General features: G+C 37.4%; 6 protein-coding genes across 8 annotated transcripts; 2 read left to right on the top strand and 4 right to left on the bottom strand.

Moving 5' to 3' along the window:
• The first annotated feature begins 785 nt into the window (after positions 1–785).
• Positions 786–5,153, top strand: GUT1 (Exostosin family protein). Its single transcript, XM_021431587.2, has 4 exons — positions 786–1,427; positions 3,020–3,408; positions 3,641–3,882; positions 4,234–5,153. The coding sequence occupies exons 1-4, from the start codon at positions 1,319–1,321 to the stop codon at positions 4,745–4,747; spliced, it is 1,254 nt and encodes a 417-aa protein (XP_021287262.1). The 5' UTR covers positions 786–1,318; the 3' UTR covers positions 4,748–5,153.
• A 456-nt stretch (positions 5,154–5,609) lies between these two features.
• Positions 5,610–6,956, top strand: LOC110418772 (Rubredoxin-like superfamily protein). The gene is made up of 4 exons (XM_021431593.2): positions 5,610–6,030; positions 6,131–6,189; positions 6,473–6,590; positions 6,763–6,956. Exons 1-4 carry the CDS (start codon positions 5,804–5,806, stop codon positions 6,845–6,847), a joined length of 489 nt encoding a protein of 162 aa, XP_021287268.1. The 5' UTR covers positions 5,610–5,803; the 3' UTR covers positions 6,848–6,956.
• A 137-nt stretch (positions 6,957–7,093) lies between these two features.
• CRL (crumpled leaf) lies at positions 7,094–9,991 on the bottom strand. The gene is made up of 9 exons (XM_021431588.2): positions 9,543–9,991; positions 9,374–9,423; positions 9,052–9,112; positions 8,930–8,965; positions 8,732–8,782; positions 8,368–8,460; positions 7,940–8,044; positions 7,625–7,717; positions 7,094–7,529 (listed from the first exon to the last, which is right to left on the bottom strand). The coding sequence occupies exons 1-9, from the start codon at positions 9,720–9,722 to the stop codon at positions 7,389–7,391; spliced, it is 810 nt and encodes a 269-aa protein (XP_021287263.1). The 5' UTR covers positions 9,723–9,991; the 3' UTR covers positions 7,094–7,388.
• A 274-nt stretch (positions 9,992–10,265) lies between these two features.
• On the bottom strand, positions 10,266–11,701 carry LOC110418770 (uncharacterized protein At4g14100-like). The gene is made up of 2 exons (XM_021431590.2): positions 10,779–11,701; positions 10,266–10,698 (listed from the first exon to the last, which is right to left on the bottom strand). The coding sequence occupies exons 1-2, from the start codon at positions 11,242–11,244 to the stop codon at positions 10,514–10,516; spliced, it is 651 nt and encodes a 216-aa protein (XP_021287265.1). The 5' UTR covers positions 11,245–11,701; the 3' UTR covers positions 10,266–10,513.
• Positions 11,702–11,855: 154 nt separating this feature from the next.
• On the bottom strand, positions 11,856–14,144 carry SDHAF2 (succinate dehydrogenase assembly factor). Of its 2 annotated transcripts, none has more exons than XM_021431592.1 (5): positions 13,996–14,144; positions 13,807–13,914; positions 13,577–13,703; positions 12,314–12,382; positions 11,856–12,225 (listed from the first exon to the last, which is right to left on the bottom strand). In XM_021431592.1, exons 1-5 carry the CDS (start codon positions 14,079–14,081, stop codon positions 12,079–12,081), a joined length of 537 nt encoding a protein of 178 aa, XP_021287267.1. In that variant the 5' UTR covers positions 14,082–14,144; the 3' UTR covers positions 11,856–12,078. The 2 variants fall into 2 exon arrangements, with proteins under 2 accessions (XP_021287267.1, XP_021287266.1); XM_021431591.1 differs by having other exon boundaries at positions 12,314–12,385.
• Positions 14,145–14,686: 542 nt separating this feature from the next.
• On the bottom strand, positions 14,687–16,847 carry LOC110417539 (NAD(P)-binding Rossmann-fold superfamily protein). 2 transcript variants are annotated; one of them, XM_089783796.1, is made up of 3 exons: positions 16,676–16,847; positions 16,308–16,489; positions 14,687–15,498 (listed from the first exon to the last, which is right to left on the bottom strand). In XM_089783796.1, the coding sequence occupies exons 1-3, from the start codon at positions 16,710–16,712 to the stop codon at positions 15,103–15,105; spliced, it is 615 nt and encodes a 204-aa protein (XP_089639922.1). In that variant the 5' UTR covers positions 16,713–16,847; the 3' UTR covers positions 14,687–15,102. The 2 variants fall into 2 exon arrangements, with proteins under 2 accessions (XP_089639922.1, XP_021285601.2); XM_021429926.2 differs by having other exon boundaries at positions 16,308–16,502; positions 16,676–16,808.
• Between the last annotated feature and the right edge of the window lie 350 nt (positions 16,848–17,197).

Consider the following 17,197-nt stretch of genomic DNA (forward strand, 5'->3'; position numbering starts at 1 on the left):
TACTAAATACCATTAGAATTTCTCATGCTCAACTCTTTAGACTTCATTTAATTCTTACTTAAAATACTTAATTTTTACTTTTAAAAGCAAAAAAGAAAAAAAGAAATCTTTTGGATACATAATAAATAATAGCACCATTGTATTTTTAAATGATTTAAACATAACTGAAGAGTAATTAATGTGATATTAAATTATTAATATAAATTGTAACTTATTTTACAAAAACTTAATTTTATTTTTTAAAGTCCCAACTCATGATCATGATAAAAACAAACTTTTCAAACTTCAAACCAAAATTAATACCAGCCAAAAATTCAAATTATATAAAAATAAAAGTAAATTAAATATATGTAAAAAAAAGAGCCTAAAATAGTTACTTGTACTTGATCTCCAATATGGTTAATTCTTGAGCTGTAGTAGCTAGCTAGAGTCATTAATACCTTATATACATCTGTTCCCTTGTAAATACTTTTATTTGTCTTTGTTTTTTGCTAAGAGCATAAACTTAACTGGCATAGCATAAATAAATTACCTTTAATGGTAAACTTTAACCCTTCATTTCCTTCTTACTATAAACAAAGTAATCATGATTGCTTTCCCATGAAAAGGGTCTACCAACTCTCATTACCGTCCTCTTCATTTTCAGCTAAAACCATGGGGAAAAGAAAAAGAAAAATCCTGAGAAAATAGCAATGTAGAATCGTTTGGTGTCGGCACCAGCACGTTGTATTTGTTTTAAATATTAAAGAAATTGATTAAATAATTAAGAAAAAATATAAGAAAAAGGGGAGGCAGGTCGAAGGTTGATGGCAATGGTTGGATTCTGGTACCTATGAGATGGACTACTCATCAAATCAAATCAAATGAAAACACAAAATTAAACGAAAAGATATATAAATTACTAAAACCCAACCTTTTTCTTTTTTGTATCATTTGTGTCAAATACCCACAGTAGTATTTTTTGTTTTAAAAAAAGAACCATTATTGGAGCAAAAATTTGCTTGTCCTTCTCTATCAAAGGCTCTTGCTCTTTCTTTGTCAAACTAACCATAGAAGGGAAAAGAGAAACCCATTTCTTTCATACGCTTGAAAGTCTGGAAATCTTAAGAAATCTCCCTCTCTCTTAACTACTTGTTCTTGTGACATCACAACTGTTTCTTTTCCTTTGGTTTTTTTTTGTGCTTTTTATTTCTGTTTTATATCTCTTTGGAGGGGGGTGGTGTGCAGCCGTGTCTTGGGTTATTTCTTTGAGCTCGTATTCTTTGCTAGATTGGAGAGATTTTGGTTAGTGTTGAAGGAGTAATACTGGGAAGAGAAAATGAAGATTTTGAGATGGGTATTTGTTGGAATTCTTTTTCTTGCCGCTTTTGTTTTCAAGATTGAGGCTTTCGAGCTGGGTCGTAGTCAACCTACTGAGAGAATTTCAGGTAAGATTCATCCTTTACTATATTTCTCTGAGGGTTCATTTAGCTGAATTCAGCAATATAGTTTTGATAATTTTGTTGGGTTTTCTTCCTTACTAAGAACTAATGTAGTGAAGAATTTGGCCGATCTGCTCTGAGTTTAAGCTGGATTAGACATTTCCTTGGTGGTTTCTGACTTTAAATTGGTTCCTCCGGCTTTTTTTTTTTTTCGTTCACACCATTAGAATGTTTTGTGTTTACCAATCACGTAGTGTAGTTGAGCATTTCTTTCCATAATAATGCAGATTTTCATATAAAAATTTAAATGTTGTCAAGGTGGATACAGTTCCTAAGGTCTCAAAATTAGTTAATTCCAATGATAACGGGGATAGAACTACCTAATAGTACCTTATAATACATGTGGGCATTGAGGAAATTTTGTTTGGACTATTAATCTATAACGCTAATACAGAAGCAACATTGTTCGAAAAACTGGAATCCTCATAGCATATCCTTACAGTGATATTAATCTTAGTTGAGATGCAGCATAAGAATTGTACAAGATTTAGAAAATATAATAATTATAATAGTCTGATATCTGATGTTATGCTATGATCTTAGGTTTAAGGTTTAAGGTTTAAGGTTTAGTTTGTCTGAATACTGTGTCTCCTGCATAATTGCATATGTGTGATAAGTAGCAACGTTAAAACATCCTGTAATATGATGAATAAAATTATATTCCTGACAATCACTTAGGGCCATTTTAAGTGAAATTATTAAGGCTCCATTTGGTTGACACTTTTGCTATTTGTTTTGTTCTTTTTTTTTTCTATGAAAAAATAAGTAGAATACAAAAGGACAGATAACAAAAGTATGAAGCAAATGGAGCATAAGGGGTTCTTTCTAAGCAAACTGGTCTAGGACATGTGGATTATATCAACATTGTACAAGGTTTGAAGATCCTATTATAAATATAGCATGATCTACTTCTATGGCCTGTTTAGTTTGGGAACATTCTTTTTCCCTTTTACAAGGGTGTCTACACTTAGTTATTTACCTTATTCTTATTCGTCAGATATAGAGTAAAAGGGGAGATGGAATGTGGAAAACATTTTTCAAATCTACACATATCTGTAACTTCTCTTCTATGCTAATATATGGATGTGTTTGCACTTAAAGAGGTTGCAGAACAGGAAATATACCTATCCTTGGTCAGTAGCATTTATTTTGGGTACCTCTGCCATGTTTATCTCAACAACATGAATACATCATTAAAACAGTGTAGGAAGTTCAATTTAGGAGCTGAGTCTTATATTTTTGAAGTACAATGCAAGGTATATACTTTTTCAGATCTCAACTGTCAAATCAAGGTACTTATTTCTCTTAAAAAGCGGCATACCTAGATGTCCTGTCTATTTTTGTATCATTTTTTGTTTTCTCCACTTTGTGCTTCACACCTATTCCTCAAGCATTGCCATTCTGACATTATTCTCATGTTGTAAAATTCTCCTTTTACATCAATAATAGTAAAAGTATTACTACTAAACTATCAAATTTCTCGTGCTATGAAATTTTAAGGATTGTATTTCTAATTTGGTGGAGTTTCATGATTGCAGGTAGTGCTGGTGATGTCTTGGAAGATGATCCGGTTGGAAGGTTGAAAGTTTTTGTTTATGAACTTCCTAGCAAATACAACAAGAAGATTTTGCAGAAGGATCCAAGATGCCTCAACCACATGTTTGCAGCTGAGATCTACATGCATAGGTTTCTTTTATCTAGCCCTGTTCGAACCCTCAACCCTGAGGAGGCTGATTGGTTTTACACTCCTGTATACACTACATGTGACCTGACACCAAATGGCCTCCCTTTGCCATTTAAGTCACCACGAATGATGAGAAGTGCAATTCAGCTTATTTCTTCGAATTGGCCTTATTGGAACCGGACAGAAGGGGCTGATCACTTTTTTCTGGTACCACATGACTTTGGAGCATGCTTCCATTATCAGGTAAGTATTACTCCTTACCTTCCATTCTTCTCTATTATCGTGCACTATCTTGTATGATAATTGACATATTTTCAACTGATTGGCTTGACTATTGTGATTTCTTTTAGTGCCCCACTGGATTTTAGTCTTTTGGGTTTGTCTGACTGTTATCTGGTCTTGCTTTTTGAAAATTGATTTTCACCCTATTTTTGATTTGGAATAGATAATTACTTTTTCACATATGTTATTGCAGGAGGAGAAAGCCATTGAAAGAGGAATTCTCCCCTTGCTCCAACGAGCCACATTGGTTCAGACTTTTGGACAGCGGAATCATGTTTGCCTGAAAGAGGGCTCGATCACAATTCCACCATACGCTCCACCCCAGAAAATGCAAACACACCTGATTCCTGAAAAAACTCCCAGGTCCATTTTTGTTTATTTTCGTGGACTGTTTTATGATGTTGGAAATGACCCTGAAGGTGGTTACTATGCGAGGTATGTCTCACTATTGACTCGTTAATAAGGTGGTGTTTGAATGTTCAAAGGTCTTTATTTTTCTTATGAGATGTAAACAAAAGAAAAGTCATTGTGATGAAATACGGTTGCTAAAACATGTTGATCAGATCAGATGTTATGGCATGGAAATGAAGATATTGGAATTGAGGGCCTCCTTTCATGTTACTGAAACAGACACTATGGAGGACCATGTAGAAATTGCCATGTGTCAAATGAAAAATGATTTGACTGAAAATTTTCTTAATGCTGTGTGATGTTATTTATGGTTGCTTGCTGTAAGACAAATTTGAGCCTAGATACCTGAGTTTAGCTTGTTCAATGATTTTGCAGAGGTGCTAGAGCAGCAGTATGGGAGAACTTTAAGGACAATCCACTCTTTGACATTTCTACTGAGCATCCAACGACCTATTATGAGGACATGCAGCGAGCTGTATTTTGTTTGTGTCCACTTGGCTGGGCACCTTGGAGCCCTAGATTGGTTGAAGCAGTCATATTTGGATGCATTCCTGTTATTATAGCAGATGACATTGTTCTACCCTTTGCTGATGCAATTCCGTGGGAAGAAATAGGAGTTTTTGTCGATGAGAAGGATGTTCCCAATTTGGACACAATACTCGCGTCGATCCCTCCTGAAGTAATATTAAGAAAGCAGAGATTGCTTGCCAACCCTTCAATGAAGCAGGCGATGTTATTCCCCCAACCTGCTCAATCAGGAGATGCTTTCCATCAAGTTTTGAATGGACTTGCACGTAAGTTGCCGCATGACAAGAGCGTGTACTTGAAGCCCGGTGAAAAAGTCTTGAATTGGACTGCTGGCCCTGTAGGTGATCTGAAACCTTGGTAGCAGTTGTAACATCAAGTTCCTAAAACCTTTTAGCATTCTGCTCATTAGACCTACCTCTGAACATTGTTGTGGTTTATTGGTGTAATTGAGCCACAGATACAAAAATGTAAATCTTAATTCTGCCAGTATGCATTAGATATAGTGTTCTTTTTTGCAGCTTTAGGGTTGTCACTGTGCCTTGTATGTTTTCACAGTATTCAGGACTGGTCAATCTTCAATTCGTTCAGTTAACTGCATCATTGGAGGATGATAAAGATCTTTGTGTGGGTAAAATTTATGTCCAACTTTTCTAGGTGGTTCATATGAGAGAATATTATTACTATGATTTACATAAGCTGCAATGTGAGTTTGTTGTGCCTGTGACCTGTCCTCCTTTGTATATAAATGAAAAGCTGGCATGAAACTGGATACCGTGTGTGTGGATAGCAAGAAAGCGGCTGCTAGCGGAGAGTAAGCAAAAGCAAGTGCAGCAATCAGCGGCCGTCCATTCCGTTTAAAGAACCAGGGAGTCAGGGACCGAACCGGTGGATTATTGTGCTGTTCGAAGAGAACCAAGCACATTGGAAGCTGTGGTAGTTTAGATTGCTTGGTCATGAATCTGCTTTTCATTACACACACACACACACACACACACACACACAGAGACAAACGCGCTTATTATTAATGCAAATAATCAAACTTACCTTGGAAATTACTCTTTTGGACATCCACTCTCATTTCAGGCATTTATTCATTTGATTTCTTCAACTCAATGGTCATAAGGCTAGGGCAGAAGTGGAATTTGACTCCTTTGCATGAAAAATCAAGCCACCAAAAAATTTGTCCTAAGAAATACCATAAAGCAAGATAAGTTCAAAATACACAAAAAGTTGGGGTAGGGAAGACCTTGTGTGGGGAGCATGAAAGCCTCGCTTCCACATATTTTTCCAAACTACAGGATTAACCTGCGTCTGCCACTCTCTTATCTTCTCAACTTTTCTTTTCCATTCCATTCTGTTCCTTCCTCACTGCACAAAGCCTCTGTTAGCGAAGGGAAAGCAAAAGTAAGTGTAGCAAATGGCCCTGTGGGCTCCCATAAAATCCTTAAGGCCAGCCTCTCCACTTGCTCCCACAGGCAATGTCGGCCTGCGGGCACCCTCTGATCGTTTTGCTCTGAAATCAGCATTCTTTTCTACATCACTCCACCTCTTGCTTCCTTCTCCTCAGCAGCTTCCCACTGCTACTGCACCACGGTTTTCCATGCGTGTGGCCTCCAAGCAAGCCTATATTTGCCGTGATTGCGGGTACCTTACTATTCTTCTTCCTTTGCTTGTTGTTTCCTAGACTATTTTTACTGTAACTTGAATGGGGTTCTTGAATTTATTTATGGGATAATTGTTGCAGGTATATATATAGTGAGAGGACTCCCTTCGAGAAAGTACCGGATAGTTATCTTTGTCCCGGTAATCATTTTCACTCTTACAAATGAATTGATTTCTTGCTCTTCTATATTTAGATATAACAAAGGGAATTTGGTCTGCTATGAAACTCAAGCACCTTTATTAGTTCATTTCCCACACGTTATGTGGTTTAGCTAGGGCAATGCCCATCTCCTTAAGCAACTCTTTCTTGATTCTGGCCCCTAAATTATAAGTAGTACTCAATATCATCATCCTGTTAAGGTTCCAGTTCAGTTGGATATCATCCAATGATGTATTTACCATTGCCTTGAATGGCATTTTGCAGTTTGTGGTGCTCCTAAGAGGAGATTCAGGCCATATCAGCCTGCCGTGGCAAGAAATGCCAATGACACAGATGTTAGGAAGGCACGCAAAGAACAAATGAAAAGAGACGAAGCTATTGGGTAACCACACTCCCTCCCCACCCTTAAGCCTAGACCACTCGTTCGCTTGGCTTTGTTTTGCACTTTAGATTATTTTTTCTTTTCAAAAAAACAATATGAAAAGACACCTAAACCACTTGTTGGTTTTTTTCCACCACCACTCATCCTTTGATTTCATGGTGAACTGCTGCAGGAAGGCATTGCCAATTGCGATTGTGGTTGGAATTGCAGCACTTGCTCTCTTGTACTTTTACCTCAACTATACCATCGTGGGTTGAAAGAAAGCTAGTCAATCTATGAATGTCCCAGAGTTTACGGGATTATTCTTGTAATTTTGTTATAATTCTGTAGAATTTCTGTTCAATCCACATTTGTTACTTTCTTGGATCCCAAGAGCTGAAACTTCAATCCACATTTGAATGAAGCCAGCGTGTAAAGCTCAGCAATGGAGATGCAAAGTAATCTGAACTGCTAATTAACCCATGTAGCAGAAAATGTGAATCCAATCAACTCAATGCTGCAGAAAAAGATACTTTTTTGTGGGAAAAATGACATTGGTTACTTCTTGCCATCACTTTCCGAGCCGGAACTCTTTCCAACACGTTACATTAACTCCTGAATCCCGCACTTTGCCATATTCTGTGTGCCTTACCAAAGGTTTCACTGTGTAATGCATAATATTTCTTGTGTACAGCATTGTATCTATAATTACTTGACCCAAAATTGGCAAAGATATAACTAACAGTACAGCCAGCGAGCTTCACAAGAGCTTATGTAAAGGAGGTATAATTTACAAAGTACAAATGTGTAACAACAAAATCATTCCTGCAAGACAAACGAACCCTCTATCCTTTTCTCCATGGGCTCCGAGGGGGGGAAATTTAGAGGCGAAAACATACCATTGAAGCTAGAGGCAGGTGCCGGCTTGAACTCATAAGGACCTTCCTTCACTCCCCAGACCTGTAACAACCAAAACAAACCACATTTATTAGAGGCTTTCACACCATTGTCATGGAAAATAAGGTGAAATGAAAACCAAGACCATGAAAAATAACCTGATTTCCATCTTCATCATAACCCCTATCCCAGGTATGTATCTCATTATTCTTTAAAATTGAAAGTTCTGAAGTGCAGTATGTTGCTCCATTCTGGCAGAAAGGCAAAAAATATATATTAACTTCTAGCTAGTAAAACATCATTCACTGCAATAGAGAACATTCATCCTAACTACTTGTTACAAAAATAACCATCCACTGGAGTGATGCAAAATGAACCATGTCAATATCCTGGTCCCAACTTCCAACCTTGCTAGTTTGGAAAAAAAGTAACTTAAGAAACCGATAACATGATTGATAGGGAGGGGTATATACCCATGAATTTGGGAATCCACCTGGTGGAGTTGAACCTTCATATAAACAACGTTTCCCCCTTTCACAGCGTTTGAGATATATGGTTGTCAGATGTTCTGCAATATCCTGCGCATACAATATAATTTAACAAAATGTGAGATTAGCATGCCCAAATCTAGGCCATTGACTGAAATTTATGCAGGAGAATTGTTATAGCAAAATCACTACAATAATTATCCACCAGTTTCTGGCTTTAAAAAGAAAAAAGAGAAGGAAACCGTTTCAGGAGAGAGAGAGAGAGAACTAAGAATGTGAGCTATGACAAGGTAGACAGCCAATGTAAGCAACTCATGCACATAGAAAACTGTGAATATTTGCAAATTGCGAAAAATCAAAGAAATTGCATACATGCATGCATGCAGAAAAGAAAATAATGCGAAAAGGCTTACACCAATAACTTCTTCAGGCAGTGGGCGTTGATCCCTTGGGCGATCACAAAAATTCTTGTACTCCTCCACATCTCTAATTGCATATGAACTTACCTGTGGCCATAAATACAAGTTAAAAATCTGAAAGCTAGCTAGCTCCAAAGACATAATATGAAGGTAATAGGTGATCAAAGAAATATGTGAATGTAATAAACAAGAAGAATAACTATAGAGCTTTAGTTTCAGAATGCATTGATTATAAACCCCTCAAATATAGGTGAGAACGTTTCCTAGTGTGCTTCTCTTTCTCTTCTTCTTAAATCCTAAACACTACAAAATTCAGCAGCAGAGTAAGCTCTAATCATAAATCAGAGCAGAAACAAACCTCAACATCACATTTCAGATCTTTTGGACAAGGCTTCACCATGGCAAACCTCTGCAACCAAAAAACTGTCAGAATTATATGAGGTAAAGGTGTTCCACAGAAAAAAAAAAAAAGCAATGAAAGAGAAACACAGAGAATAAAAGCACAAATTTTAGCCTCTGGTTTTTCTAATCATTAAAACTTCACAACATGACTTACCTGCCGAAAGGGTTTCTGAGGAGTCCTCCAAAATGCCTAGCGAATGAAAGGTGAAAACCAGTAAATTGATGCATATTAACTGAAATTGAAAGATTGAAAATTGGGGTGTGAGTTGAACAAACCTGTTCGAAATATAAAACATTAGAACCATCCACCATCTCCGCTGCTGGGCAAGTAAGTGTTCTGCAAAGATAAAATTTCATAAATTCAACTGTGATAAGAGCGCCAGCCCAATACCCATTGCTGGATATAACATAAGTTATAACATAACCCAAGGAATGACAGCTTATTTCTTCTAAAGATGTATACTTTCAGTAATATCAAGTTCAATCAACAACCATTTGTATACTAAATTAACTTCCCTCTAGTACAATTTAGAAGCTACTGCTCAAATTAACTTCTTTTTTTTCCTATATACAACAAAAATAAGTAAATAAATAATACCTGATGTTGAAGTAATTATCTGGATCTCTAGACGCTTGCTCCCTGGAGAACTATCACCAACAACGAGAAACGAAATGAAATGAAATACAACAAAAAGGCAAAATTCTCTCTCTCTCTCTCTCTCTCTCTCTCTTTGCAAAAAAAAAAAAAAACTGAAAAGATTAAATACCTTTTCGCCACTAAGAGAACGAGCAACGATTCTAGCGTGGTCCCAGCGAGTGGTGGATTTGGTTAATCGCTTGAGCAAAATGGCGCCCCCAATAAGCACCAGAGTCTTCACTACCAAACCTCGAGCTCGGCTCCATCCATTCGAGTCCGACGCCGACTCCGACTCCGAACCCCTTCCCATATATATTTACAATTCCCCACAAGCTTCCTCACCTCATCCAAACACCCACCATCTTATTCTTACTCGGCCTTCTTCCTTTTTTTTCCTCTGCAAAAATATTTCGGGAGTTGGAAATAGGAAACTTTTTCGTGAGGTCCTCACTTTTTTTTTATTTTTTTTTATTTTCCTGACTCTGTTTTCCCCAGAAATGAAGCAAAAATTCTGTGATAAAGGGAGAGGATGGATTGGTATGTTTTTTTGAACTGAAACCGGGCGATGGAGTTTCGGGTGTCGGGTAGTATTCGCGCTGTCAGTGTTTGCCACGTCACTCCATGTATTTGTTTCACGGTTCTGATCCAGCATTTCATACAAGAAAACTTCCACTACTACATAGTTGGCTGGACTGATGAATTGTTCAAATTTTGTTTCTTTTTTCCTTAATTAGGTTAGTAAATGTTTTAACGAATTTTTTTATGTAAATTTTGTGCAAATACGATAATTTGCAAAATTACTAAATTCTCTTTTCTATGGAAGGAAAACTTTGATGCCAACACAACAAAAGATGCCTTCTTTACGCTATCATTGGGGTCTCATTGTTTTCAGATGTTTATCGTGTTCGATAAAGTCCAAAGCTCTAAATCAATTGCATTACAGTGGTAATTTTTGTATGTTTATCGAAATTGGCAGTGGATAAATGTTAACAAGAAGAGGACACAGCAACCAAGGATCAATGGCTAAAACCCCAGAAAATTAAGTATCAAACACAAAACGCACTCTTATGGCAAGATACTAATACATAATAGTAACGAAAATCAGAGTGTCATAGAAGCACTAGGAATCCCTTTCAACAGCTTCCATTGCTGACCACTCCATCCCACGGATTCAATCACAGGTTTCCTCTTCCCTTCAGCTTCCTCGAAACAGTAAGCAGGTGCCTGCCAGTGGGAATCCCCCAGGACTGCTCCCACTTCAAATGTCATCACATGAGCTGTGTACCCTACACGCTCCAAAAAGATTTCCAAATTCAAAATCAAGCATGGCAGATGTTATGAATATTGCTCTAAGTTAATACTATACCTGTGTAGAAGGCCCAGTAAACAGGTCTCTTAGTGATGACATCCTCGTAGTACAAAATGAAGTCGACCTTCTCCCATACATTGCATAGGAAACCATCTTCTTCTTGTTGGCCTAAATAATTGGCTCCATCCAGCCAATTCGGGCGGAGAATGCCGACAGGGAAATGCAAGACTCTGCATTCCTTGTTAGAGTCCAGACTGTAGATATAGGAGGTGCCATTGTCCCATTCCAGGTCGTAAACCAGCTTGCCCAGCTGGTTCTGGATAATGTTGAAATTGCGGCCGTTGGGCCAGTCGTACCAGAGGTCTACTTTCTGGAGGGTGCCGCTGTTGTTCATGAAGAGAATTGAGTGGAACTGGAGAGGCCATGCTGCTGGAGTTGGGTCCTTGGATTTTGATGCCACCAGGGAGAGATGGAATGAGATATATACAAGAAAGATGAAGATGGGTTTAACTGCAGAAGCCATTAAAAACTGATGAAGGAAAGAATAGCAACAGACGAAGCAGGCTCGTTGCTATGGAGAGAAACGAGAAAGCGAGGGAGAGGATCAGTAGTTTGAGGTCGGCATTTATCCACGCAAGTTCCTCATACTTTTTATTTGGGGTATAAGAACCCAAAATTTCTACAATTTCACTGTGTCTCCAAACATCAATATCAGTATTGAAGGGCAATTTTCATCTTTAACATTAATAGATGTTATTGAAGCCATCAACCGGGACAATTAAGTGGTTCGATGCATCAGGGCTTAATTCTTCAAAAATCAAAATTATGAAATTTAGCCATTTAGCCAATGACCTTTCGTCCCAACAGATTTTACCGTGAGTTCTGAAGTATGAAGGGTGCCAAGTCTAAGGTTCAAAGATCCACTAAGAACCATCGTTGTACCCGTGAATCTTGGGTTTTGAAAGAAGGGAGCAGAGGTAAGAAAAATAAGGATTTCATTGTTTAGAGGGGTACAAGATTTATGAAACTAAAGTTTTCACCGTTTGACTGAAGGAGAAAGATAAAGCGATTATTCCTAGTTGGAGAAGTGGAACATTCAATTAAGTACAACCATTTGAGAAAGCACAGAGGACAGACAAAACAAAGATTGAGCCACAAATTTCTGCTATAGATCAATTCATGAAAGGTCAATGACAAAAAGAGCCAGGGCTTCTTGTATCTTCAGCTTCATGGCAGCCGTGCAGCCATCCTTATTCATATTATAGTATACAGGAATGAAGAAACACATATTATGCACTTTAAGTTTGTTCTAAAATAGTAGTCTTCAGAACCTGCTATCTTAAAAACAATAGCAAAGCTACTGATTTCCTGTGATAGGGCTATCACGACCTTTCTTGATATGATCCCACCCTCTCACCCATGGCTGGCCAGGTGTTGCTCGTGTCTCAGGAGCAGAATGGCTGTTGAGGTTTTTCAAGACCTTCTCTTGCACTGCAGAGAAGACCTAGACAACCAACAAATCATATAAGAACACAAGAGAAACAAAGAAAAAAGAACATGGTGCAACTTTTATCTTTCAGACTATGTCTCACAGGATTAATGCTCACTGCCTCAGGTGGTTGTTCTTGACCAGTTAACCATTTCCAGAGGTCAGGGTTTTCCTGCTGAACAAAAATCCAATATTAAGACAATATGACAAACATTTGGACAACGAATTTTCAATTTGCCAGTCTTTCTCACTTTCCTCTCTCACTACACTGTTTCTTTCTTCTTCTTTTCTTTTTTTTATCACGTATGGAAAAATCAAGATGCCATTGAGTAGCATTTCTCAAAAAAATATAAATAAAAAATAAAAGCGGCTCTTAATATCAAATTTTTAGGTCTCTACTCAGCTGAAAAAGGCAAATGAGGGTGTATGTTTTGAACTATCGCAATAAATCCAAAACTTAAAATACTCTGATGGAGAAAGAGCATTTATAAAGGCTTTTTCATTAGATAGTTTCATATGACTTTATGGTTAGACACAAATGGTTCACTAGTTTTGTTCATATGTTCAGCAATATATAAGGTTTTATGCGAACATTTGCTGGAAAGCAAATTGACAGTGTCTCTAGTCTCAGCCGTGAATTTCCAGGGGACAAATCAATATCTTCTCAGTGACAAGAAAAGAAAGATTTGCTGACAGCCGCAGGTCAAGCTTAATTAATTACAAGCCAAGGATTACAATGGAAAGCAAATATTAGTCGCTGATAAGCCTAGATGGAACTGCAACAAACCATAATTTGCAAAAAGCAAAGATCAACCGCTGATAAGGCAAACTTAGCAAGCTAAAGGTTTATTGGCAGCCAGCCATGATCAACAGACATGAGATTTGTTATATCAAATTGACATGCAAATCATTTTACATGTTTAGTCCAAAGAAGCCAGTATAATTAGATGACATTAAAGACTTAAAAATCATAATTATCTGCCCGTAAGCTCATGTGGGAAAATATATAGCTGGTTCAAAAAGCTCTAAATTTTAAATCCATAAGAAGTAACCTTCAAAAGCTTTGGGTTTAAATTGAGTGGAAAACAAATCATGAATGTGCAGGTACACTTCAAATTGAAAGGAGTCAGATATAATTTTAGTCACAATCAAGAACTCCTTAATTCTACCATTAACATTGCAAAACCAAAGATATTGCTCAACTAGCAAGCACTCATGATCATCCACTATGGTTTCATATAAGTAACTAAAACCATGAAACAAACAAGAGAGTAGTTTGAACTTAAAAGCCTGTAAATTCAGTCTATAAGCAAACAAAAGTAAACTTTTTTTTTTTAAAGAAAGATGGAGAAAGAAAGAAGAATACCAAATCAAGGACATGAACAAGAGCTTTAATTCCATTTTCATCCATGGAATAGATGTGTTCCTCCACCCATTTTCCAAGAACCAAATCCAGTTCCAAAAACCCTCTCTGCTTGCTCCTATACAACAATCTATCAAAAATCCAAACACGGAATCATCAAAACGCTAGCTAAATTTTGTGATCAGAATAAAAAAAAAAAAAGGCACCCCAAGAGTAAAATAAAGAAAGATAACCTGTTAAACAGACGCCTTTTGCTTTCTTCGCTCGAGAGGTCGATGTCTAATGGCTGAGTGTTACTAATATTAGTGGAAGCAAATCTTGATACCCACCCATATTGTGGCCTGGTAAGAAAAGGAAAATGTTTCAAGAAAAAAAATAACAAAAGCCAAGCAAAGGTTAAAAGAAAAATAGTTTATAGGTACCTGATAACGATCGTAGTCCGACTGGGGACGGTGGAAGAATTAAGGATTCGGTGGGCGTTGAGAAGAGCTCTTCTGAGGGTGGCCATTGGCCTTGATAACTGATCTGGAGAAATGGGAAGAAAGAAAGAAAGAAATAAAAAAAAAAACGCGAAGGAAGTGGAGGGACAATAGTGGGCCTTCTAAACGCAAGAACTTGGCCCTGGAAGTCTAGTGACGGCGTCGTGGCCTTTTTGGATCCACATGGAATTTCAGGTCTGAGGATCCAATTGCTGGTAGTAGAATGGATTGGATGGTAGGTTGGGTAAATTGTTAAATTTGCTATTGATCAGAATACGAACTGAATTTGCTATTTGAGTTCAGAGTTTTTGTAACTAAAATTTGCTTTTGAGCCATGAAGATTGACTTGTCAGTAATTTTCTTTCCAACCTTGTTAGTCTTCCATTATCAAATGAGATTAAATGAGTAAACAAGCATAATTCCCTGTTCCAACCCTATGCAGCATACCTCCCTTGGAGGCACTCAATGAAACTGAGGCAGATCACCGCTAGTTACCATTTTGCTCCTAATTTATGTCAGCATCAAACCATTAACATGTCCTCCATCAGCATTGGTTATTACCGTCACAATTAGAGTGTTTTTCTTTTTTTTATTTGGGTCATCACTCCAGCTTTAAAAGAATAGAAAGAGCTAATTAGTAGTCTCAACATATATCTATTCTTCATTCTGAAAGATCAAATACAAAAGAACCCATAAACAAAAATACTTGATGAGCCTTAAACTAGAGCATCAGTGGTGGGAAGGAGCAATAAGCATATTTTGACTTGAAAAAATTACCATAAAATTCGGAGTAACTGTTTACACTCTGTTAAATGTGTGACCATAATCCCTTGAAGGTCAAACAGATTGCACCTTCCATGTTTTCCAATTTCCATTTCAATAATAACAGGTGCTAGCTCTCATCCGTCGGTAGTTACCACAAGGCAATTCTTTTTTGCCAAATGCAGGGCAGACAAACCTTCTCAAACAAGCTGCTTTCAGCTGTCTAAGCCATGAAATCTTCAAGAATAGAACGGATTCCTAAACCCTGCAATAGTTAGCTTCATTGCCTCAGAAGTTCACTTCCCGTCTCTCTGCAAAAAATTTTCCTGTTATTGCCACATCAGGAAGCAGGGCAAGCCAGACTCCAGTGTCAGCTGCATCCTCAGCTGAAATATTGCCTGCCCAACCTGTCATAGCAGTCTTCACCCATCCTGGGCAGTAACAGTTGATATATATCTTTTCACCTTCTGGCCGATCAGAGAGTTCTTTTGCCACCAGCCTAGTGTAAGCATTAACAGCAAGTTTAGATATTGAGTAGTCAGTGAATGTCTGAGGCCAACCACCTGATAGCCAAGTGTCATCTTCAACTTGTTGTAGGAAAGTAGACACTGTCCTATCAATCAGTTCCTCAGACAGAGTGTCCAAATTGTTTAGTTCTTCTCTCAAAGTTGCATCTTGAATTCTCTGTCAAAGAAAACCTAAAGTTAGTCTGCATACAAAAAAAGAAAGAATATAGTGTGAAGTGGTACCAAGGAAATTAAAGGCTAATGACTTCTTTCACTCCTTCCAGAAAAAGTAAAGTATTTGAAATGGAGATCTCAAGAAAATTATGAGCATACAAGGCAATTTACAGTCAGATGACCTTCAGCAATGTGTTGCATAAAAAATTACATAAATTCATTTATTCATACGCAAAATAATGGTGTCAATGAAACAGGCCAAGAGTCTAAGGTTCTCCTCCATCTGCATCAATCCCTCCCAGGTTAAAACTTCAACTTGAAAGCAACAATGCAACTGCTATAGACACATAACAAGTACATACCAACACTTGCCTCTTACCCAACAGTTAGAAGAATAGACATGCCTCTTTAAGTACGAGTGCATGGGTATGTCGCTGCACTAGAAGGCATAGCGGATGCAATATCTTCTCCCTCGAGGAAAGAGGGGAAGAGCAAGAACCAAAAGAAGTAAATAAATAGATCCAAAATTTATTCACATATGGGAAAAAAATGCAATGCCTATATTACAGAAGCAGAGACTAGACTCCAATCCTAAACAGAAGGGAAGGAAGATGAAGTGTAACAAGAAAAAGATTCCAGGAAGGAAGTGACCATGATTTACTAATTACTCACCTTAAAGACCCACAAATAATTGCACTAAGAAAGTAAAGAAAGATCACCAAAAAAGAAGAGAAAAGAGAGAAGAGCTTAGTAAAAAAATGTGGTTTGACTCTGTATATATGTTGAATAAAAGGAACAGAATCATTTACTTACATTGCGCCGGCCATTTAGTTTACCTAGCCGTGAGCTCACATTAACAATACGAGCACCAGCAGCAGAAGGTCTCATTAATGGTATCATTGCTTTAATCATACTTTTGGTGCCATAATAGTTGGTGTCAACTACCTGCTGTGCAAATTGCACAGAATTATCAGACCCAAGATTGTAGTTAACACCTGCATTATTAACCTGCAAAATATAAGTTTGCATGAAAAAATCAAGAGAAATACAAAAGGTTGGGCAAAGCAGTAAGCTAAGCTAAATGCTCAGTGAAAGAGAAAAACCAATCAAGAAGTAAAAACTAACATCAACTTCAAATCTCTAAAATGAGTGGACAAAAGATCAATGAATTTTCATCTTACCAGAATATCTAAGCCTCCATATTTTTCTTTTATCCATTCAGTAAACTCTGAAATTGATTCACGATCCAAGACATCGAGCTGATGGACATCCACATTGAAACCTCCTTCTTGTAAGACCTTGGCTGCTTCAATGCCAACACTAGTGTCCCTTGATGTTAGTATTACTGTCAATCCATGCCCGGCAAGTTGTCTTGCAATCTCAAACCCAATTCCTCTATTAGCACCAGTTACCACAGCAATAGTTTCTTGTGACCACCACCTATAAGGAAACCAAAATTGTAAATCTTTGCAAGACTGTTTGAATAGACTGTGAAATGAATTCAGCACCTCTCCAATTGTTCAGTCTATGCTTCTTTGAGTGCCTAATGCAAAGACAAAGCGTAACATGTATGGATAAAAAAAGTAAAGACTAGATTCTTCCAGTCCCATTGCGGCACCGGAGATGATCCATATTCTGCTATTATTAATAAATTGTTCCAAGTAATAATCGCACAGTGAAAAATGATGGTAAAAAGAAAATTC

This window comes from Theobroma umbraticum, unplaced genomic scaffold (assembly GCF_002168275.2).
Source record: "Theobroma umbraticum cultivar Fairchild unplaced genomic scaffold, ASM216827v3 scaffold_50.0, whole genome shotgun sequence".
Taxonomy (NCBI): Eukaryota; Viridiplantae; Streptophyta; class Magnoliopsida; order Malvales; family Malvaceae; genus Theobroma; species Theobroma umbraticum.